The sequence below is a fragment of the Ascaphus truei genome, chromosome 1 (genome assembly GCF_040206685.1).
Source record: "Ascaphus truei isolate aAscTru1 chromosome 1, aAscTru1.hap1, whole genome shotgun sequence".
Classification (NCBI taxonomy): Eukaryota; Metazoa; Chordata; class Amphibia; order Anura; family Ascaphidae; genus Ascaphus; species Ascaphus truei.
In genome coordinates, this window is record NC_134483.1 from 128,143,878 (window position 1) to 128,171,500 (window position 27,623).

Consider the following 27,623-nt stretch of genomic DNA (forward strand, 5'->3'; position numbering starts at 1 on the left):
TACATGACCGCTACATTCTCCCCCTGGTGAATCCCATCGTCCTCGCTGGGACCTAAATTTGTATACCTCTTTCCAGGAAGCACTGTAACGGAAAACATAATTAATATCACACAAATTTCCTCATAATGCAGTACACATGAATACAGTCATCCGCCAAGCCCGCCCCGACCAGCAGCCACAGACCCGCGGATGCACAGTAGCACCTAAAAATAGTGATAGGGGTCCGGTTTCTTCACTTCTCTACCCCCCATATCCAGAACTGTTACTGAGAAATGCCTGGGTAATCCCCTCTCTGGTCTATATGTTACTCTATGTTTATAGATATTTCTCCCAATGGCCCATATGCGGATTAAATGTTCTATCCGTTCCTCGGCCTTCTTTCCTATAACGGAACTCCCTCTCCCCACTAGGTGCATTTCTATGGCCTCCCTAAGCCACCTATCCCAGTTGTCCTCTATCTCATCCATGAGAGGCTCAGGGACATACGGGTACTCCAACCCGTGGGAAGATTTATAACGAGCCATTATGGTTCTCTCGGCCCTACTAATTCTAGTCAGGTCAGCCTTACCTCCCCTTCCAGGCAGCACCCATGATAGGGGTTCGTCAGGGTCCACGGGGTCTGACAAAATACTGGGACCCATAGGCTCTATTTCCCTATTCTCAATCTGCAGCCATCGCTCCTGCAGCTCTCTGTCCCTCTGTTTTGGGGTAAACTCTCCCACAGCCCACCAATAGTCCACTACATCCTCTCGCCGGATGAGGAACCGAGTGCGGTCCATCCAGGCTGAGTACCCTTCAAATAATGGGGCCCACCACCGGTTCTCCCGGAATCTGTTTGACCCTCCTGAGTCCCTATCATCGTCCATGGAAAATACCCCTGATGACCTCTCAGATCGCGGTACGGACCACCTAAACGACCCCGAGACCTTTACTACGGGTTGGGGTGCTGTAGTTGCCACTCTCAATTCTCCCCCTCCCCTTGAATCGCCCTCCGTAGCGCCACTGCGCTGCCTTTCCCCAGTCCGTCTCCCCTCCCCCCCTTGTGAATTGTCCACGTACTCCAGGCTAGGCGGTGAACCCGGTGACCGTGTGATGGGGGTAGGGGTATTAACTATGGCGGGGGTTTGGGCATAGGGGCACGGAACGGGACCCCACGGGGTTACGACCCGCTCCTGGCTGTCCGTAGACTGGTCCAAGGATGATGTCTCACCCTCCTCAGTCCTGAGATCGTCTCTCCAATTTCTGGGCCTTGTAAGTGATCGGGGACCTTCCCCCGATCGCCGAAGCGTCGCTGCTTTTTCTTCATGGGTTCCTCCGTCGCCACCGGAAGTGACGTCCTCCCCGGAACCGGAAACGTCACCATCTTGCGTGGGACCCCCATGCGGGATCTCTTCCTCTATGACGACATCCGGTTGCTCCGCCGTCGTTGCCGGAAGTGATGCCGTCCCTCCACGTGCGCTTTGGGCCTGGCGCGGCCCCTCCAGCGCTTTGCCGTCCGCTGTAACCAGGTAAGTAATAGGGCTGCTTGGCTTACCCGTCCGCAGGGGTGTAGGCGTCTCTCTCCCGTCTCCGCCAGGTCCTGGTATGGCGGGACTCCGTCGGTCGGGTCGCCGATCTGCGGGGGACGTCCTGCCACTCACCCCACGGGGTGTCGTCCTTCCGGTCTGTCTTTTCAACTCCGCTTTTACCACCGCCAGCTCACGGAGGTCCTCGTCTGAGTAATCCCCTTTCCCTGACTTAGGGGTCTCCGAGCGGGGTGACAGTCTCTTTTCCCCGAACGCGGGGGTTGATTCAGCCGCCTCGATCGCTACTGACCCAGCCGACTTGACCGGCTCCAGTCCCTTGTCTCCGGGACTCGCGCGGTTGATCCATAGCGCGCCCGGGGACTCGGCGGAGCGCCTTGTCACGTCCACCGGGGGGTCAGCAGGCTGTATAGGAATAAATGTGGGCATAGGCCACAGGTACAAAGTCCCGCAATGAGGGCAACGTGCCGCCGTATTGACCGTTCCTCCGGGCAGCCCGCATTGTAGGCAGAGCCCGACCACCGTCTCGGTGTTGGCCACCCTCACTACTAGCACCCCGCCGGGCACTGAGTAGGGCTGTGTAGAGACCATCGTGCCCACAGTGGAGGAGCAGGCCATTCTTTGTACAGGAGCCACTTCCTGTACAGGTCTCTCCTTCTCAGTGGTTCCTCGCAACTGACTGATGGAAGTTGCTGGATCCGCCACTCCCTGCTTCGGCTCCTCCCTTCTCTGACAGAGCTGGAACCCGCCCCCAGGGGTTGCAATAATGGGCGGGTCCCACAGGGGAACATCATGCCCCTTAATTAAGGCCGCACCTCTCTCAGTCCTGGTGGGCGCGGTTAGCGTTTTCGCGCCAATTTCCCCACAAGGGTGGGGGTCTTTTCCCGCGGCTAGTTCCCGCCTTCTCCTGGCAGCCGCCCTCCGTGCAAGATAACCATCCTTTTTGCACGGCTCTTCCACGGCCGGAACTACTTTTTGTAGTGGCGCCGTCTGGATATCAGTCCCTGGGCCCAGTGGGTGCATTCCCACAGGCCATAGTTGAAAGTCACTCCCCCTGGTAGAAATCAGGGGAGGGTCCCATAGACTAAGCGGTTGACTCAGCACAGGGGCTGAGTTAGTCACTGTCCATCCCGGCGCAGCCATAGCTTTCGCGCCATGCCCCCCATCAGGGCGGGGCTCTGCTGTTCGCGCCATTCCCGGCCAACTCCTTGCAAGTCCTGCATCAGCCATTTTTTCTGCGACTGGCCCATGCGGTTTCCCTAGCAAGCGGGAACCGCCATTTTGATTGACTTTTACGCCCAAAAAGTCCATTTGTTTGCTCTCCTCACGGGGTTCTCCCCCAATTATTACAATTTCCTCACACTCTTCAAGGGTGGCCCCTCGCTGTCCCAGACAGGATAAAAACGGGGCAGCCACGGCCTTCGCTCCGCTCCAGAGCAGATTGGTCAATGATAACTCGGCGACAGTCTGCTCTTCAGTGGGTTGCACGCCACGGGTGCCCTCCCCATCAGCCTCTGTCCGCCATTTCATGTTCTCCGCCCCACGCGGATCCTCCACTCTCTCGTAACAGTTATCATACATGGGGCTCCACTCTGCGGGGCAGCCACCACACAGGTACAATAAAGATTAGCTTCAGATGCACCACCACATGTGTACCTTATCTAGGTGTGACCCAGTGTTGCACTACCTCAGGCTAGGCTCATTCTCTCAGTGTCTGCTGTGACTCCTTCCTCCCAGTCTGTGCTTCCTACGGTGAGTGTCTGGAATGGGCTAGGTACTCTGGCTCTGCCATGCAGTACTTGGGGCGTCTACCTCTCTTGGTCAGCCTAGCGCAGACCCTCTCCAGGACTCCTGACCAAGTTAACAGGCTATCCCTTCTGGCATCCTACCAACTAGCACTGCCTCAAGGTGACTCGGTCAGCTATAGCCCCGCTCCAAACCCCTCACTCCTTTCAGGCCCCTAGGTTGTCCCTGCGAACTGACAATATCCCGTCAGCCCCCTGACCACCCCTAGGTCCGTCCCTACGCAGCACAAAGTGGCAGCAGACTCTATCCCTGTTTCCCAGTGTGCCTAGCTAGAGCCTGTCCTGATGACAGATCTGATCTCAGCAGCTCGCCTCCAAATGTAACGGTATTTCTGGCCCGGCCTGACCCACCCAATCTCACATTGGCCCCTGTGGTCTAACCGGCCCCCATTACAGTGTAGATATGCCTGATAGTGCACCTGTTGGCTACAGGACTCCTGAGTCTCCCGCATGATGGTGTGTGGGGAGGACCCGTCAGACAGGCAGCTGAGGTAGTGTGCTGAGTCTCACCTAGTTCCAGTGCAGCGCCTCCACCTCATCAGGGTCCCTGCGTCCGCATGGGGATGATCCTGGTGAGGAACTCCTCGGTGGTGCAACCTCCTGTGTAATCATTGGACTCTCACACACAGGGGTTTCTCTGATCAGCTCCATCTTTATTGTCACGGTGGGCATAGCTGCCCTCCACAATGGGTGTATTTAGCCGATCATCTCGCCCGTGCTCCCCTTTGATAGGTATGTCACCTAGATGAGGGATTCACTATTCCCGCAGGAATCACTGCCCTGTGCCAGGTCCCTGGACACAGTCTCCCATGGAGTTACTAGAACATAACTAACATTCTGCAGAACTTGAACTCCTTCCTGAACCTTGCAAGAACTTTCCAGCAACTGTACTCGCCTTGAACTCTGACAGAACTAACTCTTTGACACAGTGCTGTGCCTTATGTAACTTCTGAGGCTGACACACCTCTGACATCACTAACCATGGAGTCAGAGCATGTGACCAGTCCCATCCATACACAGGGCACCCCACCAGGGTGTGAGGGAAAACCTCCATGATTACTGCTGGCATGCCCACACTTACCAGGCCTTGCTGCCAGCAGGAGAGATGACTGTAGGCATTTTACATGACCGCTACATATATATATATTTAGTGACTTTTTTTCAAACATTTGAATTTACAAAGTCAAACTTGCAAACAAATGCCATTTTCGCTGTGAATTTTAACTTTGGCGAAACGTTTGTCCAGCAAGATTAATTTTATGTCCGCTAGCCTAATGGAATAAAGCTAGTCCAGGTAGAGCGAGGTACGTAGTAATTCTAATTAAGTCTGGGTTAAAGAACAGCATAACTGAATTGAAGAAAATATAAAAATGTAAGGACTACACAGTATATATGGGTTGGTATTCTTAATATAATTATGCCATTAGAAAAGAGGCGTCTAAGAGGGGATATGATAACTATATACAAATATATTCAGGGACAATACAAGGAGCTTTCAAAAGAACTATTCATCCCACGGGCAGTACAAAGAACTCGGGCCATCCCTTAAGGTTGGAGGAAAGGAGTTTCACCAGCAACAAAGGAAAGGGTTCTTTACAGTAAGGGCAGTTAAAATGTGGAATTCATTACCCATGGAGACTGTGATGGCAGATACAATAGATTTGTTCAAAAAAAGGTTGGACATCTTTTTAGATAGGAAAGGTATAAAGGGATATACCAATTAAGTATACATGGGAAGGATGTTGATTCAGGGATTAATCCGATTGCCAATTTTTGGAGTCCGGAAGGAATTTATTTTTCCCCTTATGAGATATCATTGGATGATATGACACTTGGGTTTTTTGTTTGCCTTCCTCTGGATCAATAAGGAAGTATAGATATAGGATAAAGTATCTGTTGTCTAAATTTAGCATAGGTTGAACTTGATGGACGCACGTTTTTTTTCAACCTCATCTACTATGTAACTATTACGCCGGTGCTGCCCGCAGACCAGACCCGTCCCCTGTGCTGAGGTGGGACGTAAGGATACACGCACCCGCAGGAAAGGGAGCGCGTCCGGAGTGTGGTGTTAGTGTTGCCAGGCCAGGTATAGTAAAGAAGACAATACTTGCCGGTACCGGTAGTAGAGAAAGGGTAGTTATTGCCGTTGCCAAGGTCAGGGATAGGAGAAGTCACGAAGTCCAGGTAAAGCCAAAGTAGAGAGCCAGAGGGGTCAGTCATCCAAGCCGCATCGATACCTGAGGAGTCACTGAGAGAGTAGTGAAATGCTTCCATAGAGAACTATGTCGAGCGACGAGTGATGGGAAGCACAGGCATAATAAAGCTGGGCAGGCCAATGGGAAGAGGGGGCAGGCCTGGAGGACTGCAAGGAGTCCTCCATGATAGGAGGGAGGTGTTACAGCCCAGCTGTTTGTAGTCATTGATTTGCATGGAATCATGTGGTGCTTGGGGGCGGCGCCTCACTGCGGGGGCAGTGGGTAAAAGGACTCTGTTTGGCGTGTGCTCTGTAAGCTGGGAATGTGTGCGCATAACGTTTGGGGCTGGCGCGCGTGGATTCGGTGACTGACGTGCATATGCGCATTGTAGTCAGTGACAGACGCGCGTGTGCGCATAGAGCGCGGTGCCGGAGACACATGCAGAGGCTGTGGTTCAACAGGCACCTCTTCGGTAGGTGCAATCCTGTGATGGCGAGGAGCCAGAGTGCCAGTGGCAGACAATGGAGGTATGTGGGAATTGCGCTGCAGGCGCAGGGGTGCCTGAGTACCGACGGGGGGTGGGCAATGGTCGCGCTGACGGCGCTGAGACACCAGATTCCTTACAGTACCCTCCTCCTCAGGAACGGCCTCAGGGTCCTTAAATGGTTTGTTTGGAAACTTCTTCCTGAAAGTCTTCAGAAGACCAGGAGCATGGATGTCACAAAGTGGAACCCAAAACCTTTCCTCCGGGCCGAAACCCTTCATGTGCACGAGGAACTGCAGTTGACCCCTGGATATGCGAGAATCCACCAGGGACTGGACCTCATATTCTTCCCTATTCTGGGTAATAACCGGCTCAGGCCTACGGTTATGGTCAGAGATGAAATGACTGGATACGAATGGCTTGAGTAGAGATGTGTGAAAAACGTTTGGTATTTTCATGCTGTCGGGAAATTGAAGCCGGAATGCAACCGGATTAATCTGCTCGATGATAGGAAAAGGACCCAGGAACCTCTGCGCCAATTTTGGGGAAGGTACCTTCAAATGAATGTTTCTTGAGGACAGCCATACCATATCCCCTGGCTTGTACCTGGGTGCCGGACGGCGGTGGCAATCAGCCTGATGTTTGGCCCGTTGAGGGTCGGTAAGAAGAGCAGACTGAATCTTGGTAGGTGCAATCTCGGTAGGTGCAATCCTGTGATGGCGAGGAGCCAGAGTGCCAGTGGCAGACAATGGAGGTATGTGGGAATTGAGCTGCAGGCGCTGGGACGCCTGAGTACCGACGGGGGGTGGGCAATGGTCGCGCTGACGGTGCGGTGACACCAGATTCCTTACAGTAACTATGCCAACGTTATGTAACTATGCCAATGTCTGAATACAAATAGTTGTTTTCTGTGTTTCAGAAACCTATTTACTCAGTGATGCATAAATCACTTCACATCCCAATTAATGTCATGACCACTTTAATTTTCTAATGGGGTTTAGTACATGGCTCAGTAAACGTTCTTTAGCACAAACCTGTTTTAAGGTTATAGTCTGGTAATTCTCTGTTTAATAACAACAGAAGTTGATTGTCATAGACATATAAAGTTAATTAAAACAAATTGTATTTTGCATTGGATTATGATTGTGAAGTATTGTTGGCATAGAATGTAAGCTCTTCAGGTTAAGGATTCCTTTCCTAATGCAGGATGTTGATGTTGTGTTTGATGCACTTAGTGTTAACTGACTGTATTCTAATGTCAATTCTGTGAAGCAATGTGTACATTATGGACATATGCTTACTGCAGTGTACATAACATACATCAGAGCTTTCCAGCAGGCGGTCCGCTGGATGCTCTGCTGTGGCCCAGCTACTTAAGTAACTGGTACGGAATTAGCAGGGACAAAGTGCAATTTCTTACAAACTGAAACTCGCTTGTAACATAAAGATGCAATTTTTACAATTTTTATTTACTTTTTTAACTTGGGTTTTAAAGCAGGGGGTCTCCGGAGCTGTACCCCCTTATTTTCAGCTTTGTGGAACTCCTATTTCCAGAGATACTTACCTCCATAGGGCGTGTCGGTAGCCACACGGCCAGCAGGGTTCATGCAGTGGCTGATTTTCAAAGCTCTTGTGCTCTTTGGGCCAATAGGAAGACATGTTTTAATCCGGTTCGGCTCCTATTGGCCCATGTGACGCAGGAGCTTTAAACTTTGCAGAGATAATGGCGCTCCCTACGGAGGTCTCTATCTCGGGAAGCAAGGTGTTCCCGGAGCTGAAATGAATGGGGTTCCGCATCTGAGACGCCCTGCTTGACACACCTGTAAAAACAATTGCTCCATTAAGGTAATGAAAATGTATAATAAGACAGATTATAAATTCTAGCAAAATGTTTCTTAATGCATCAAAAATGAAATGACAATAAGCCTGTGCCCCTTCTACTCCTAATTTCTTTACGATCCGGCTTTTGAAAGCTTACATACATGTTATGTCAACATGTATTTCTTGATGTATCACGCAACCCAGATTACTTCTGGCTATTTTTATTTATCCGGTGTATATTATTTATTTATTTTATTTTTATTTATCCGGTGTATATGATTTATTTATTTGTTTTATTTTTATTTATCCGGGTGTATATAAAATATATTTTTTTCTCAACTCAAAAAAATATATACACGGTCAGTACGTACGTGTGTATTATTAACAAAAAGTTAACCAATGAGTCTGGGGCCGACATCTGCAACTCAGGACACTGCTTTGTAAGTTAGATTTGTCGGTACTGACTAATTAGTTGCAAGGGATGGATTTCTTAGACTTTTTCTTTCGGTCTGGTTCGATAAAAGGAGGGAAGGCCGTGCACCGTTTAGAGGAATATCTTGAGTGTCAAATATTCTGTGTTTCTGCTGGGGAAAAAATACTACTTTTTGTTTTCAGAGAAAGCAGAAAAGGTAGATAGTTGCACTGGGGCTTATTTAATCTGTTTGTTTGCTTTTTTTCTAAATCCAAGGTTATTGTTACTGTAAGTAGTTTTGCAGAGTGTTTGTTAGACCGGCCCGTTTAGAACCACACAAATGCTTGTGCAGTAATTGTGTGTAACTGCATGGTAGAATTTGATATTTTTGATAGATTCTGTTACGAGAGTCAAAGACCCTTTTTAATAAACAACTTACAGCTTTGCCATTCTTTGAATTATATTAGTTTAGGTTGAACCCCCTCCACTTACCCCTCACATCAATAAACTGCTATTTTCCCGGAGGAGCTTTAATATGTTCCATGTGTGTCTGTGCTACATTCACAGTAGCCTTAAAGTCTACAGATTTGAGTGTACCAAAAGATTTTTTTTTTCTTTCTTTATTCTTTTGGATCTTTAATTTATAGGCTCCTATTCAATGAAGCCTGTCTTCCCTGAGCTGGAGAATATTGTAGTACCATTCATTTGAGTGGAGCTGAACTCTCCAACCACATGGGGGAAACCCATTTCACAGCATACAGAATAAGGGACAGACATAAGGGCTTATTCAATAAAGTATGATAGCTCCGATTCCGAACTACCGTAAGGAAACTCCAATTCAAGTCCATGGGACTTTCCCTGTGCATCGCAGAATGGGCACAATCTTTATTCTATAAGCCTCATAGAATTTGCATTAAATGTTATGCAGAACGACATTTGATATGCATGCTAGTTTTATTCAGATTTGCACCACGGTGTAATTTTTTTTGAATCACACTTTGTTCAGAAAGGTTATAATATTTTGATTACGGAGTGCTAACCGTGCACACAGCAATGTACTGTATATAGAATTTTCCCGGCACAATTAGTCCCTGACCCAAATAACTTACAATCTAATTTTGGTGTCTGAGGCACAGGGAGATCACGTGACCTGCTCAAAGTCCCCAGGTGAGAGGACCGTGGAATTTGATGCTGCAGCCTATCTTTTTGTTTGTTAATGTCAACCGACCGACTAAGAGTTCATCCTGTTTAGTCAAGTACTAAATGACAAAATATTTAGCAAACACGTTTCACACATCTCTGATTACAAATAATGATTGGGGGGTAAAAACAGAACAGGACGTTGTATATTTTTAAGAGCACTGCAGTGTTCTGCACTTTTTGTTGTTGTTGTTGACCTGTTACAGTACATGCGATTGTCACTGGGTTCACCTTCTTCAAAGGCAGTGATGCCATCACTGAGCTGCTCCTTCATGGCTCAATACAAGGAGAAAAGATTGCAGCCAAGAGTTACCACATTATAGAACTGTATATTTATTTCACCTCATCTTTGGTGCAGAAACAAAATGTTTTGGGGTTAAAGGGGGGTGGGAAGTAAAGGGGGTGGGAAACAACCCACCACCCTTTGTAAGGTGTATATAAAGATACCATGTTCCCTTTATACACGAGTTGAGACGCCATTTTTGGCCATGCACCCAGATGTTCTTGCATGCATATAATAAATCGCCTTACTTAATAATTGGTATATTACCCTAAAATCAATACATACATGATAGATGCTTGTATCAAATGAAAGTCAATGTATAAACAAAGAGCTACAATGATTGTGATAAACCGAAAATGTTACCATTTATATTTTGTGTTCGATTTATCAATCTCATATACTGTACAACATTGTAGCATATCTCTTTCCTTAGGATACTTAGCATAAATTCAAGGTACAGCATCAGACTTTAAAACACCAACCTGGAAAATAGAGAGGCAAGCTTTTTACTCATTACTGTATATAAATAAAATCTAAAATCCTCATTTAAATCCCCTGGGTACAATGTCTGCAACTTGGAGAACCTACAAAAGGTCTCTTTTCAGCAGGAGGTTGGTTTGATCGCCTCCTCGCTCTGGTAGATTAACCTGCTTGAGTACCTGTCACTGGGAGACATGGTGTCTCGCCAAATAAAAATGCTTAGCCACCGGTAATGACCTTCATGACACAACAGTACATACAGCACAGCAGGAACGATTTACCCACACCAAGATCCGTCCATTGTAGTGAAGTCGCAGCTTCTAAAGCCCAAATGACAACACATACTTTTGTTACTTGTAAGAAGCATTAGTCACGTCTATGAACTAGGGTGAGCAAAAGCAAGAACAATTTCCAAAGCCAGCATAAAATTGTTACATTACATTTAACTAGGACTGAGATTATCTGGGGTGGGGGTTGGGGGAAGATCTTCACATTTAAGGAATAATAAAGTTGTGGAAAGAGAAAAACATGTTTTTGATAAATGCTACATTTGCAAAGTTAATCGGGAGGAGCATTCCGTCTGTCTTTTGGAGTGTCCGCACCATGCTTCTATGGTTTTAGGTCCTTCTGCAAAGTCACCTTACTATTTTTACAGAATAAAAAATTAGTGGATGGTTTCCCAATGTATTATGTGGACAGAGATGCCTGAAACATTAGGCCGCGGGCATGGTCAGCGCATAGGCGCTGACCCGTGCTGAGCCGCGCTCACGCTCTGCAGGCGTGCGGAAGCGTAGCCGACAAGTCAATTTTAGTTTCGGCGCTCACGGGAGCGCAGGGCCAGTCACGTGAGCGGTTCGTCCAATGAGGGCGAACCAGCTCCGTGACGTCACTGGCCCGCCCCCACCCCCCCACCCCCCCGACACACCCCCGGACGGCGCGTGAACTAAGGCCAGGGAAAGCACCCGCTTTCCCTCAGCCTCAGCGCGCCTTCGACCGGCTGAAGTCACTATAGACTTGGCCTTAGACTACAAATCTAGCGTAGATTATTATTATTATTGCTTCTGATAACGTGACTCACTGCACCAACGCTGCTGCGATATTTGACGCAAAATTCAGCGCAGTTCCATTGAAACAAATGGCAAAAGGCATGTCATTTTCTTAGGCACGCAATATTTAATGCTTTTTTTTGTTGCAAACAACGTGTCTTGTTAAAGGGAGCAATAGCTTCTGTTGCATCTGTTACCAAATGGCATTTGAGCAGCAAATGTCTTCAAGCGTTCACATGCACATTGATCTACCTGCCTGCACGTCTCTATTCGGGATTATATTCATCTCTATTGAGAAGATGATGTAATGCAATTGGGGCAAAAGACTCCCCCACCACTGGATCAAATAAGTTAAACAGGATCTGTAACCTGGTGCTGCGAGAGGGCCCAACATTGCCTGGTTCATCATAGTTTAATAGCTTTTCTGCTAGTGTGGCTTTCTGTACATTATAGTACTCTGTCAGGAGAGAGGTTAAGGAACATGAGGTAGATTATTTTTCAATTCGGCCTGGAAACCTAGAACGTAGTAAACCTCATCAACAAAACATGCCAGAGAGTACACAGGAAATGCTGACCCTGTTTTCTACTAGAGGGACGGAGAGCAAACAAAGGAAAATAATATTGAAGTAGTTCTATAGTTGCCATGTTTAATGGTGGCCATTTCTAGGAATCTACAACAACATCACTTTATTCACTTTTAAAAAATATAAACCTGGAGTGAATCACAAAGTGTGATTATTATAATGGTAGAAAATAAAGGCATTAAGTCAATAAATATATACATTAGGATCGACTTTAGTGGTATGGTGTCTTTATGCAGAGTAGAGCTATGCAAATTAAAAATGTGAAATCGTTGTACAAAAGCCAGCTGGCAGCAGGGGGTTGTGCGGGGTTATAATGTTTTATTAAAATGTATGTAGGCTTTAGTTCCCCTGAGCCATAGGAGGACCAAGGAAAAGCTAGAAATAATATGTAGGGATACGGAGAGGAATCCTATGGTGTCCTTTCCGAATACAAAATTATGTATCTCCAGATGCCCACAATTAAGACTATAATTGCTACCTTATGAACCTAGAATTGATGGTAATTTCTGAGTTCTTTTAGACATATTGATCTTAGACAATTGTAGGAGAGGTCTTCATAGATATAAGAGCTTTTTGTAATTAACACGTTGCCTGTACATGAGAAGAAGACTTGTGTGGTCTGGGGAGCTCATATTATACAATGAGTTAATAATAATAAGTTATGTAAATAACTTTGCTAAATATATGTACATAGAAGTATGCATATATATTTACTTTATTTTACATAAAAGTGACTTTGACCATGAGTTGCAGTGTGATCTCCTCTATTAAAGTTCTCCTTCATGCCTACAAAGTCCATGGCATCCTGGGATAGAACAACATGGCGTCAGACCACTTCACCATTTCTGGGATGCTACTTTGACTGTAATTTGTTATAGTTTATGTAGCTCGCTATGTTTCAAGGTGGCTGAAACTAGAAGTAATGCAGTAGTCATGATGTTTTATCTTAAATAATACAGTTGGGTGTCAGAAGAGTCCAAAAGAGGGGGAGTGGGAATTCTTATGTCAGGGCCGGGTACATCTTGTGATGTCAGAGGGCCGGTATGTGAAGTGGGCTATCCTTGGAGTATCACCTATTGTTTAAATGATTTGCTTCCAAGGATGGAGTTAGTTGGCGTTAGTAGATAATAATATATTTTGAACATTGAAGTTACATTATTTCAAAGGCAGGGCCACCGACAGATTTCCCAGGGCCTGGGACTAGAGTTTTGACCGGGCCCTCAACCCACCCCCCCCCCTGTGTTGATGACCTTGCGAACCCTCCTCCCCCCCCTCTGACAACCTACACCCTCTCCCCCCTTCTTCCCATGTACTCTTCTCCCCCCTCTTTTTTTATTTTTATTTATTTATTTTTCTTCTCCCGCCTCTGTCTCTCACTCTTCCCCTCTCTCACTGCTCCTCATTCCCTCTTTTACACCCTCTCTTCACACTCTCTCCCCCCCACTCTCTCCCCCCCTCCGCTATCACTCAATCCCGTTCCCTCAATCTCGTTCCCTCAATCTCTCCCTCCTTACACTCATTCATTCCCCCCTCTCACCCTTGCCACACACACACAAGATTCCCTCTGGCCACATACAATCCCCCTCCCCCCACACACACAAAATGCATACAGCCCCCCATCTCCAAATACAAACAAAAGCCGCGGTCCTGGACCACTTGTCCCGCCCCTCGCCCCTGTCAGCGGGACCGGTATCTCTAAACACAACTACAAATAACACTCGCTCTCGCCCGCCCTTCACCAACGTAGGTGAAAAAGTCACGGATCTATTGGCCAGAAGATCTTCACGCAGCTAAATAAAGCAGCCAGACATTCTACATTAATAAACAAAAATAAACTGAAATGATATAGAACCTGCAATTCTTTAAAATTAGCTAGTTTTTTTCCCCTACGTTTTGCAATAGCTGAACCCTAATAATCAGCAAGCAAATGGTGGTAACAAAAATATTTATTTGTCCAAAAATTGTAATTAAGATTAGGACTCAAACCATGAAACGTTCACACGTCCCCAGTAAAAAGAGATTCCTTAATGACACACAGGTAGTGTTAACAATGTCCAATGTTCACCTACAAATCTTAATCAATGGCTGCATTTGTTTACTTAGAGATGAACCCTATATACAGTATAACGAATCCCCAATGTGTGGGATAAAATAAGTGCTGGAGTTTTTTTCACATATTTATTGAGGTTTCGATATGGTATATGTTTGCTTCAGTAACAAATTAACTGGACGGCTTTAATCGGGTTTCTGCAAAACTTCTGTAGCCTCTTAAAGCAGCAGTTTAAGCTGACGTTTAAAATATTATTTTTTTCCATTCAAGATGTGCATCAATACAATCTGCACACTGATAAGTGATTAATGAAGTTGTCGATCGATCCGTTCTCCTGTGATCGATAGGCGAAGATTAAGCTCGGGGGTTCACTAAATGACTGCTTAAGTGCAGACGAAGAGTACTTTCATTGGTTCACTTCAGTGCTATGGGAGATTGGTCCTTCAACCCCTAGACCAGAGGTGGACTACTCCAGTCCTCGAGGGCCACCAACCTATCGAGTTTTCAGGATATCCCTACTTCAGCACAGGTGGTTCAATCAGTGACTCTGACTGAGCCACTGATTGAACCACCTGTGCTGAAGCAGGGATTTCCTGAAAACCTGACCTGCTGGTGGCCCTTGAGGACTGGAGTTGCCCCCCCCCCCTACCCCATGATGTAGTAGTTATGTCATGGTGGTCTTTTTTTCCTTTGCTCGTTTTCTAAGGAGATCGCGTTCTGCGTTCCTGTGGAGTGTTAAATGCCACTGGGCGGAGGAGGAGACCCTCAAGGGATTAACGACTAAAGTCCTTCATTGAGGTAGTTGTATGCAATCCTTCAAAATGTACTGAGAGAAACAACAAAAACCTATAATGTAATAATGATCAGAAGGTTGTCCATATGGTTTGTAAGTTACTTTGTCTGATAAGATGTGCCTCCCTTGAGGGTATGCATGTGTCAAGGTAGCTTAATTTCACAGTCCTATCACATTCAAACCTGTTATCAGATAAGAGGTAATCTTCACAAGTCCCATAAATATATGTACCAGGTTTTTCTAAGGCATTTTGGGCACTTTGCCAAATCCCTTGTTCTCTCTTTAATAAAAACAAAGGCTTAGTGTGAAAAGCCTGTGGTATATAAAATACTACAGCGCTTTGTTCTAGGTAAATTGACCCTTTCGCGTTACCCTAGAGTAGAGTCCCAAATGCTCTTTGGCTGTGAAATTGTTAAGTCTGGAGTCACATTTGGGAAATACATGTTTCTACATTGTAATAGTTCTGCATTTGTAGAAAAAAATAACAAGCAAAATAGAGAAGTAAGATTATCTGTACCCTGTATAATATTATCTGTATCCTGGTGATTAATCTAATTTTCAGCCCCTTTCTCCTCCCCCCTCGCCCCCCCACCCTCTCTTCTCTTATTAGGATGTTCTCTGATGTGTGTGTGTATGTGTGTGTATGTATATACACACACATACATATACTGATGGCACCCAAGCCAACAGTTGTCATAATAATGGGGTTCTCTGTAAACAAAAAACATGATAATGCAATATAAAGTCCAGAGCACAGGCACTCGCCAATCTGTAGAAGGTTTTATTCTGTTCCAATCAGTCGACCACCAGTAGAGCCTGTGTGTGTGTGTGTGTGTGTGTGTGTGTGTGTGTGTGTGTGTGTGTGTGTGTGTGTGTGTGTGTGTGTGTATATCTACAGTGGTGAGAAAAAGTTTGTGAACATTACTGTTGGAACTACAATCATTCACCCAGTAGCCCAAGCACGCTGCCCAGGGGTCACACTCGTCTCCGCTCTCACATTCGCCCCTCACATACAAAACATTTCTAAAACTTGTCGCTTTTTCCTCCGCAATATAACAAAGATACGCCCTTTCCTCTGTTGCTCGACTGCTAAAACTCTGACTCAGGCCCTCATTCTCTCCCGTCTTGATTACTGTAACCTCCTGCTGTCCGGCCTTCCTGCCTCTCACCTGTCTCCCCTACAATCTATCCTAAATGCTGCTGCCAGAATCACTCTACTCTTTCCTAGATCTGTCTCAGCATCTCCCCTCATGAAATCCCTCTCCTGGCTTCCGATTAAATCCCGCATCTCACACTCCATTCTTCTCCTCACTTTTAAAGCTTTACATTCTTCTGCCCCTCCTTACATCTCATCCCTTATTTCTCGTTATGCACCATCCAGACTCTTGCGTTCTTCTCAAGGATTTCTTCTTTCTACCCCCTTTGTATCTAAAGCCCTCTCCCGCCTTAAACCTTTTTCACTGACTGCCCCACACCTCTGGAATGCCCTTCCCCTCAGTACCCGACTAGCACCCTCTCTATCCACCTTTAAGACCCACCTTAAGACACACTTGCTTAAAGAAGCATATGAATAGCACTGTGGATATTCTGAACACATGATACATAAAGCTTGGCCCCCTGCAGACGCACTTACCAGAACTCCCTCCTACTGTCTCTGTACGTTCTCCCTACCTACCAATTAGACTGTAAGTTCCTCGGGGCAGGGACTCCTCTTCCGAAATGTTACTTTTATGTCTAAAGCACTTATTGCCATGATCTGTTATTTATATTATCTGTTATTTATTTGATTACCACATGTATTACTACTGTGACGCGCTATGTACATTAATGGTGCTATATAAATAAAGACATACAACACAATACAATACAACCCCTTATTATTTTCACATATTTCAAACCTAAAATGTTATTAGATCTTAATCTAAGTCCTAATAAGAGATAAGGATAAACCGCTGAAACAACATGATACTTTTTCAACATTTATCTACAAATGATTCCACATTCAATATCCATGTGGGAAATAGTATGTGATCCTTTAGATTCAGTACCTGGTGGCGCCCCCTTGAGCAGCAATGACTTCAACTAAGCATTTTCTGTAACTGCTGGTCAGTCTCTCACATCGGTTTTGAGTAATTTTGGCCCATGTCTCCTTACAGAACTTCTTCAACTCAGTAACATTTGAGGGCTTACTTGCATGGACAGCTCGCTTCAGGTCTTGCCACAACATTTCAATGGGGTTTAGGTCCAGACTTTGACTAGGCCATTAAATGAGGAATTTCTTCTTCTGCAGATATTCTTTTGTAGATCTGCTTGTATGTTTAGGATCATTGTCTTGCTGCATGACCCACGTTCACTACAGCGTCAGCTCACTGACGAATGTCCTGACATTTTCCTCGAGAATGTTCTGGTACACTGCAAAATTCATGGTCCAATCTGATGAGCATCAATAACTGCTTTTTTTTAGGTCCTCCAAGATTATTTTGATTGTGGCATGGTGTGTTTCCACACACCTGTATTGTGAAGACCAAACTCACAGTTTCTGATCTTTATGTAGCCCTCTTTCCCTGTGACTAAGGGAAACCATGCGTGCTGCCGTTACCTGTGGCTCACAGAAGGCCTGAGCCTCTGCTGCTGGGAGCCTGGGGTGATTCGTCATTCTCCTTGGTGCAACACCTCAACCTACGAGGGATCCTAACACAGTAGGATAACTCCTCTCAGGAACCCAATACAGACAGTAAATACAAACACCGGGTATATAATAATAGTATTTACTGAACATCAACACAGCAATATATATATAGTGCACCCACCATACATTGCCCCACAGTAACACCTCCCCAGTGGAACCCCTTGTCACGGTAACTAGTGACAGGTTATAATAATACACACCAAAATATATCTGGGTTGAATTGAACACGACTTAGATATGATAAATATAGTTTATAGTAATGGGGAATAGGGGGGGAAGGATAGAGAGCTCTAGCTACTGTCTGTGGTTAGGTGCCAGGGGTGAGAGGATCATTAATTGTACAGAGAGACTTGCCTAGACAAGTAAGAGTACCCCTTTGGAACAAGCACTCATAACATAATTGATACAAGTAATTAAAAAAAGTAAGTAGGTAACCTTTATTAGTGTCTGTGGGTAAAATAAGTGAAATACATAAACACTCAACACAATTAAAACACGTATTAAACTGTTTGTCTCTGAGTCTGAGTCATAGACTAATGAAGGTAGTGTTTGAAGGAATATAGTGTGACTGGCACCATATGCAATAAAATCAAAACAAGAGAGGATTTTAATTATTGCAGTATATTATGTATAGGGTAGGGTGCCTCAGTGTGGTGTGTATATTATAGATGAAAGGGTCTGGAGTGTGTCACGTAAATAAAGTGTAAATCACACTGCTTTCAACCACATCTGATTAATATGTGGTTCTCTGACAGTATATAGATGGTGTAATATATTTGGTACTTTTCTTGCTAGATCAACGTAATTTAATACATGATGTGGCCCGGTTTGAATCGGTTTGTCAGAGAAACCAACAAAGGTTAATAAATTTCCTTCAATACAACGCTGGGTGAAGTCAAGTATCAAAAAAGGAAAGGAAGGCTACTACGTAGCTAGGGGTGGTGAGGCTAAATAGTGGAAACTATTGGTATATAGTAGTACTTATATAGTTTCCCCCTAGTCAGTAATTATTACAATATAGTTATAGCCTCAAATGAGCTCGACAGAATTTACTTGATAAATAAATAGTGAGATAAATAGCTGCTCATGTCCCCTGTGAAGGTAGCAAGTGTGTTCATAGATAGGCTAGCTGATATCTCTGGAATAATGAAGCCAATTATGAAGGGTAAACTTCAGCTGCCTATAGAATAAAAATCACTCTATATCTGCAGACCTCTATATGTGGTATAGGTGGGTGATTAATATATATACTGGCCGCCCTGTTGGATCAGTCCATGTGAGAGTTGTAAATGGGCTGGCTATATTAACATAGATAAATTTGTCTCAGTAATCACTTATCATCTAGGGCAAATGCGCCCTGTCTGCTGGTTATAGGTGACTAGGTGTAGTCTTGATGGTGCCCTGCAGCCGCTATGGCGTACCCTCTACAATTCAAGGGGGCTGTGGGGGGGCTGCTGTCTCGGAGCGTTTAGTTCCTGCTCCCGAGTGGCGGCATCTGTTGAGTCTCCGCCCGGCATGGTGTATTCATAAACACCGCTATGTAATCAACTGCCGGGTGGAGCTCGAAGATGAAGCAGCGGCTATTACTCCGCGCTCTAAGAACAGATGTCGCCGCACCAAGGGGGCCACCTTGAGAAAGCGTCAGTGTGACGCGAAACGTACGTCGGTGGGCGGTCCTTTGTGACGTCAGCACGCGCATTGGTGCGGCGACATCTGTTCTTAGAGCGCGGAGTAATAGCCGCTGCTTCATCTTCGAGCTCCACCCGGCAGTTGATTACATAGCGGTGTTTATGAATACACCATGCCGGGCGGAGACTCAACAGATGCCGCCACTCGGGAGCAGGAACTAAACGCTCCGAGACAGCAGCCCCCCCACAGCCCCCTTGAATTGTAGAGGGTACGCCATAGCGGCTGCAGGGCACCATCAAGACTACACCTAGTCACCTATAACCAGCAGACAGGGCGCATTTGCCCTAGATGATAAGTGATTACTGAGACAAATTTATCTATGTTAATATAGCCAGCCCATTTACAACTCTCACATGGACTGATCCAACAGGGCGGCCAGTATATATATTAATCACCCACCTATACCACATATAGAGGTCTGCAGATATAGAGTGATTTTTATTCTATAGGCAGCTGAAGTTTACCCTTCATAATTGGCTTCATTATTCCAGAGATATCAGCTAGCCTATCTATGAACACACTTGCTACCTTCACAGGGGACATGAGCAGCTATTTATCTCACTATTTATTTATCAAGTAAATTCTGTCGAGCTCATTTGAGGCTATAACTATATTGTAATAATTACTGACTAGGGGGAAACTATATAAGTACTACTATATACCAATAGTTTCCACTATTTAGCCTCACCACCCCTAGCTACGTAGTAGCCTTCCTTTCCTTTTTTGATACTTGACTTCACCCAGCGTTGTATTGAAGGAAATTTATTAACCTTTGTTGGTTTCTCTGACAAACCGATTCAAACCGGGCCACATCATGTATTAAATTACGTTGATCTAGCAAGAAAAGTACCAAATATATTACACCATCTATATACTGTCAGAGAACCACATATTAATCAGATGTGGTTGAAAGCAGTGTGATTTACACTTTATTTACGTGACACACTCCAGACCCTTTCATCTATAATATACACACCACACTGAGGCACCCTACCCTATACATAATATACTGCAATAATTAAAATCCTCTCTCTTGTTTTGATTTTATTGCATATGGTGCCAGTCACACTATATTCATTCAAACACTACCTTCATTAGTCTATGACTCAGACTCAGAGACAAACAGTTTAATACGTGTTTTAATTGTGTTGAGTGTTTATGTATTTCACTTATTTTACCCACAGACACTAATAAAGGTTACCTACTTACTTTTTTTAATTACTTGTATCAATTATGTTATGAGTGCTTGTTCCAAAGGGGTACTCTTACTTGTCTAGGCAAGTCTCTCTGTACAAATATAGTTTATTCCTTAAAGAAGGTGAACACACAAGATATACAAATAACAGGCAAAATATACACTTACTTAGGGTTGGAATGATGAAGTAGTCAGGTTACACGATTAGCAATTCATGCAGCAATTACGAAAAGACACAAAGACACAAAGACAACGGAGTATAGGATTGACACTGGTTTATATGTAATTTCAGTCCCATACCTTATCATTGAGTGCAGGTTATTGGAGAACAATTACCTGCACCCAATCCTTGCCACCTCATCTGAGGGGCACCATAATACCTGCCCACTGGGTGGATATTATTCTAATCAGGGGCTTATTTCCCTAGCCCCCCGCCCACAAGCTTGGCGTCTTAAAGTCTGGCTTTGCCAGGATACCCTTTGTCCCAAGGTGTGAATTACAACACTTAATATCAAGTACCCATGTCCTGCATTCCTTTGTGCTCGCATACACAAGCAGGGTGGGGGAGTCTTTGATCAGGAGTTTATGATAGACCACTTGTCTCCCTCCCTGACCATTAACATAACATATGGGCTCTGAGTTTTTATACCAGACCTAAAATACAATTCACTCTTTAATATCTTCACATATTAAAATAATCTGTTCTGCTGGGCCCAGTGGGCAGAAACTTGCCAGTCCCTCATGCCGAAGGTGACTCTCCATGGTGGCCAAGTTTCACCTCTCTGCAACCCCCAGAACCGGAGATACAAAAAACAAGTTAAAATTCTTATTACTTTAATGCAGGATTCTCCGCTCTAAAAATGAATCTCTGCTTTTCACTCTTTCCCATTGACATCAACGGGCTCCGCCGCTATAGGCTTCCAATGGAGCAACTCCGCCGTTGAAGTCAATGGGCTTCGCCGCTATTGGCTTTCAATGGGGCAATTACGCCATTGAAGTCTATAGGAAAACCACAGTTCTTTACATTTGCCCATACTCCGTCTGGTTGTTCGGAGAGGGCTGGAAATGGCCATGCAGTCATGCCGGAGCAGTGACTACATGCGACCCAAATCCCAGCCCTCTGGTCCTCGCAGAACCGAAGATATGGATTTACACATTCTACAGTTTCGGACTTAGCCATTTTAACGCCACGCGGCTTTCTCCCATTGGAATCAATGGCCGGCGCCGCCATAGGAAATGCATGGGCCTGGCGCTGCCATTGGATTCAATGGGACCTCCGCTCCACCATTAGAGTCAATAGCGCAACCCTCCTGCTGAGCTCGACCCTTTACGGGGGTCCCTCATTCTCGGATCCGATGGTGGTCGTGTCTGGGGGATCCTAGGGGCAAAAAGAATGTTATTTCTGGGTGCCCTAGAACCTAAGGTTCCCACACCAATTGTAGTTGACCTTGAACTAGTAGTGATAAAAGCTCTCTTTAAGAAAATGGATCCGCTTTTGCAGTCTGCGGTTTGGATGGCTGCCAACCGATTCCTGGAGGTCGGCGTCGAAGAATCCCCATTGAAATGGATGGCTCCATTGACTTACAATGGGGAACCGCCGCTCCTCCTCTCGGGCGCCACCTGCAGGTCTTCTACCGAAACAGGCCCAAATCGCCGGAATCTCCATAAGGTTGCATGGGGCTGCAATGGCGACCTATGGAGAGTTGCAAAATGGAGCCTGAAAAGGCGGGAAAATGGAACAAAGGGCTAAAAACACTGATTTAACCTTAACCCTTTCCCTCCTGCATCAATCCCAGTGTATGTGTTGGTGCAAACACTGGAATGGGAACAATACACATTTACAGGGGAATATGCCTTTGGTTGCTGAAGCAGGGTAAAAACACATTACTGGACCGCAGTCCAGTTAACCCCTTGCTCTCCAAGGGAGAGCAGGGGGTGGCCAAATGGGGTGTAACCCCTTTAATACCGGGCCAAACCCCCTCTCCCATGACACCCCTCCCCAAAGTACTGAGGTGCCTGGGCACTTAACCAACTAGTGTCCACCGACCAGGCCCACCCAAAGAATGTGTGGAGTAGCACTACCCACTGTGGGTGTGGCTGGTGGTGCACTTGTAGATACCTTCCTGGTTACCGTCCAGACCAGTATAGATGGAAGATGGTGGGTCCGCAGGCCACAACGAGATCCCACGACACGGTATATCTGGATCCTCTCCTGTCTGCAGGCGTCCACCTCTGAGGGAGCTCCAGGTGGAGTGTGTCCTTGTGAATGTCTATGATTGTCTTTGGTCTGATCACAGACCGCAGGCCATGTGCACCGCGTGGCATCCTGTCACGGATGCAGCACTCTATCACTGAAGTAAGCTACTGGGGGAAGTATCTATGGGTCTTCCCTGCAGCAGCCACAACATGAGGGGAGTTGGGGCCATGCTGGGGCCTAAGGGGCAAACCTAGGTCTAGTTCAGAGGAGCATTGCTCCCTGGACACTACTTCTCTGCTTGCTCTCCTTCCGACTGAAGCGTGGTTCCAACCGCGCCAATGTAGCTGTATCTCCCTGCCAAAGTTTCCCTGCTCCCATTGGATAACACTGCCCACGTGGTAAGCAGCCCCAGGGGCTGCTGAGATGTGTAGTCCCATGCGGAGCTTTATCCAAGATGGCTGCCGCAACCGAGATGGTACTGCGCTACCAGCCCTCCACCACCGGAAAAATGGTAATACCGGACACATATGTGTCCGGTATTACCTCCGATTTTATACCAGACAGGCATCAGAATTACCGGCTGTCCGGGTGAAAACCGGACAACTGGCAACCCTAGGCAGAGGTAAGCGGGGAGCCCAGCTACATTTATATAGGTTGAGGTTTGCCAAACTCACAGCTGAAGATCTACCTAATTATTTAAACAACCGATTCTAATTATCCCCTTTAATTTAGCTGATGAAACCAGTATTTCATTTACTTTTTCACATATCTTGACTTAATTACTCATTGCTTGTCTAATTCCTACATCATTTTGTTTCAAAAGACATGGAATTGGTTAATATAAACACAATTGAATATTTAAGAAAAGACTGGTTTTGATTCAAGAAGGTTGTCATGGAAAAACCATGGAATTTCCATAATTATCATTGGGTACACAAATATTTTTCCTCGCTATATATATGTATGTATGTATGTAACCCTTCTATATTCCAGTACCTCAGACTATACACCTTGTGCTGAGGTGGGGGCCTGAGTTCTTATGCTATGATAAATTCCACACGTGCTTGGAGCAAACAAAGGGACACAACTGCCACAGCCCTTTATTATGTAACTGATTTAATAGAAATATATTAAATGGTTAACAGTAACCACATGATCCTTCGAAACAGGATCACGACATACAAATCCCAATAAATTTTCATTACAGTTCACATCATCATGAGTGTGGGTGTTAGTGTCAACCTTAGAGGCCTCTCAATCCTGCGTATTCTGGCCTATATTTGAGGAACCGGTACACTGTCGGAGCTCGTGTTTGTAACTGGGTGTAGCAGGCCTGTACCTCACAAAAGTTTACTTTGGTACCATTGTTTCCCATGACCGTCGGGTGATCCCCTCCATCGGCTGTCTCTGCTCCATACAGCTGCTTGGCTATCTGGCGCTTTAGGCTGCTCTTCGTTCTCTCAGCAACTGCAATCTCACTAACGCGTTATGGGTACCCATCACACAGGTTGCTCTTGATTGTGCCTGACTCCTTAAGGCCCGTACAGATCTGCCTCTGTCATGGTGCCCCCTTTTAACAACTCATATCCCTCCAATTCCCTCCTTCACTAGTCTCTACTGGCTCATCAAAGTCCCATGTCCATAGGAGAGGAACCTGCTAGGGGGTAGTGCTCCTGTGTTGACTGCCATATACAGGGATATATATATATATATATATCACGTGATATATCCTCTGGAGATCAAATAGGGCCATAAAATGTTCAAAATGGGCCAAAATTCTCATGGCGTGTCCACATGCTTAGCACTGTTTTGTTCAGAAATAAACCATTCCACTTGCAGTGCAATGTTGGCCCCTTTGCAATGAAGGAGATGAGCTCTGACAGTCCGATAAGGAGTAATCATTTGAGGTGTATTACTGGTTTTCATTTTACTGTTTTAGTGCTGTACAATAAGAAATTCATTATTTGCTCTATAAAATCCCAGCCGTGCAATTGTAGGAGACCATTTATTTCCATTTGTGTGTCTGTCGGGATTACATAAAAACATGGAGTAAGATTACAAACCTTGATGCACTTTACATTTTAATTTGTAAATAGCTTTGGTTTGCACGTGTGGGGAATGTATTAATTTGATATTAGTTGATATTACTCTAATCTTTTTCCTCATGTTTAAATTAAACATGTTACTGCTTTGTAGCTTTATTGTGACGCCCTGTTACCTTACACTGCAATGTGCATTTTGTTATGAGAGTGTCATTTTATCTGTGTGATTCTCATTAATGTGCTTGGTTATGCTCTGTTATTTGGGTCCTTTTTCTTATCTTGTCAATTGGGACACGTTTTATATTGGAGTGTGTAACGTAGTATGCATGTATGTATGTATGTATGTCTTTATTTGTATAGCGCCATTAGTGTACATAGCACATCACAGCAGTAATAGTTACAGTCATATAAATAATAAGATATAAATAACACATTATAAGATATAAATAACACAATGGGAAGAAGTGCTTCAGACTTAAAAGTAACATTTAGGTAAGGAGTTTCTGCTCCGAAGATGTGAGTGGAGATTTTGTTGTAGGGACTGTATTGTGTGTGTTTTGTAGGAGTTCCATATTTCAGCTCGTCCCCCACCCCCACAATACATGTTTTGTTTTTTTTACCCTTACCTGAACGGTCCCCCCAGAGCTCATCCATGGTTCCTTGACATCCATGACCACTGTTTACCCAGAAATATATGTATTTATTTTTTGTGCCTATTGTGTAGCCATTTTGTGTCCGATGGTAGGACTATTGAGCGGAGGAATAAAGGGCTCTCCATTCAGGTACAATAAGTGTGTGTGTTTTTTTTTTAAGCAAGCATTGTGGAATGCTGTTTCAAGAGATTTTTCACTTTATGAAAAACACATTAAAGACCTAATTGTTGACACTTTTTTTTTTAAATGAGCAAAAAGAATCCATACCTTTTTACTATGTATTGTTCCTTGTGCTTTTAGCATGGAGTATATCATTCAAATTGAACAAAAATAGAATCAACATGAAAACGAAGGACTGTCCCTTGTAAACCATCTTTAATCCTATTAAGTTTGTTCATTCAGAGCAGTATTACTTTAGCAATTTTCATTTCCGGGGATTCCTTTTTTTTTTTTTTTTTTTTTTTTTTTTAACAAAACCATAAATTACAAGATTTATAAAAGCTATAAACCCCATTGCCTAAGGCACATTTTCTTTTTCTTTATTTAACCAATTGGTGTTTTTTTTTGTTTGCACCCATTTTTAAGCTTTGAATTTGAGTATCTCCATATAACAGGGCTTGTGGGTTCAGATGTGGAACATTATGGTCCATATTTACTAAGCAGTCTTCTGCCATTAGGTACCACGAGGTGCTGGAAAACCACTTACAGCCCATTGACTTCAATAGTATGGTGTCTTATGGCAGGAGCCTGCTTAGTAAATATGGCACTATCTCGCCGAATTCATAAATGAATACTCATGAGTCTAAACCTGGTAACATAGTGTTATTTTTGTAGCATCTATATTTGGACTTTACAAATCCGAGTGCTATGCAAATGTAGTATGTAATTGAGCAGCTAAAATCTGTCATTTGTTTCACCTGTCCCATGCTGGGGAGACTGATCGCTCTGCTATCTTCCCCATTTGTTTCCATCACAAATAGAATACAGTGTTCTCATGGGAGAGAGACTTTCTCTATGGGTTTGCAGTGATTTTACTACAATTAGGAATAGTCATGATTTATGACTTCTGAAGACCGGTTACAAAAATAACCAAATAGGAACCTATTGCTCATTTTTTTCTTTCAAAAACGTTCAAATATTAGAAAATTGCTGGGACTGCATGGAATTTATTTACTTCTCTGAAAAACATTTGATGGCTATTTACACAATGTTATCCTTTTGTCCAATTGCAATGTCAACATGTGACCTTGCGTTAACACTTCGGGTGCCGGTGGGGTCGCAGGCTCCAGAGTGCCATGGCCCCTCTGGCAAACCGCGATCACATGACCGTAGCGGCCCTTAACCCGGAAACGAAAGAGGAGTCTTCCATTTCCCTGCAGTGCAGATTGCGTCCTGTGCTCCATAGCATCGCAGGATGCGATCTCCCCTAATCAAACGAGATACTCTACCGGCATGACGCCCCAAATGGTTACATTGTCAGCAAAACAATGGTACTTATGCTACAGTAAGGTTAGGCACTGTACAACGCACACGTTTCCCAGCCTTGGTGATCTATGTCCTTGGTTTTGAGTCCAAACTAATGTTATTTTGTATCCTGTGTGTTTTAGTGTGCAAAGACCCACCATACAAAGTGGAGGAATCGGGATATGCTGGTTTCATTTTGCCCATTGAGGTCTACTTCAAAAACAAGGTGAACATATTTTTTTTCTTTTTAGATTTGTAATATTTGTGGGACATTTTTGTGTGTTCAGTCTTATTCACGGGTCTATTTTAGCTGTAGTGTCCTTTGCTTTATTAAACAGTTTGAAACACATCTCCATAATTTACTAGGGTTACTTAAATGCATCCAACTCACAAAGTTTAGGATGGGTTTCTAAAGAATTCAGGGCAATGTCAGATTAAATTACTTAAACCCAAATGGGATGGATGTATTGGCTTCTGTTTAGAGTTATCGATTGTTCCAGTACGGAAATCAACGTTTCCGTTCAGCTTGACAAAGGCTTAAAGAGGCAATCCTGTGTATGAATAAATTGAACTAGTGGCCCTGATGTTTAGTACTGTAGGTTAAAGATCCATGTTGCTTTGAAGTGTGTATTGACTTTCAGGTCTATACTACAGTATACCGATGCAGTCTGATGTATTTAGCAGTATTCCGGAAGGAAACTGCAGATGAAAGGCGGTCTGTCCACAGCCAGACCCCGGAATCCCTACAGCTAGACTAATTGCTCATCAGGATTAACTTCGCGGGGGTCCACGCATCTGAATGGGACTCCTACTGTATTAATCCTACCGGGCTGCATCAGTCTGGAAGAGCTGCGCAGTGAAAGCTGACAGAAGCGGTCCCTGTCCCTGCACATCTCTAACAAGTGATCGCTATGCTTTTATTTGATTGTAATTACATAGAATTGAAGCAGGGGATCTCCGGAGCTGAACCTGAATTACGTTCAGCTCCGCGGACCCCCTTCTTCCCGAGATATAGGCC

At 44.8% G+C, this 27,623-nt stretch overlaps 1 protein-coding gene across 4 annotated transcripts in view; it reads left to right on the plus strand.

Moving 5' to 3' along the window:
* MLLT3 (MLLT3 super elongation complex subunit) overlaps positions 1-27,623 on the plus strand; it is a 343,568-nt gene that overhangs the window by 164,348 nt on the left and 151,597 nt on the right. For all 4 annotated transcript variants that reach the window (XR_012800564.1, XM_075594656.1, XM_075594654.1 and 1 more), the window contains exon 3: positions 26,749-26,831. Coding sequence is in view for 3 of the 4 variants with exons in the window: in XM_075594656.1 (XP_075450771.1) it covers positions 26,749-26,831 (83 nt within the window). In the remaining variant the exon portion in view is untranslated. The remainder of the gene's footprint in view (positions 1-26,748; positions 26,832-27,623) is intronic.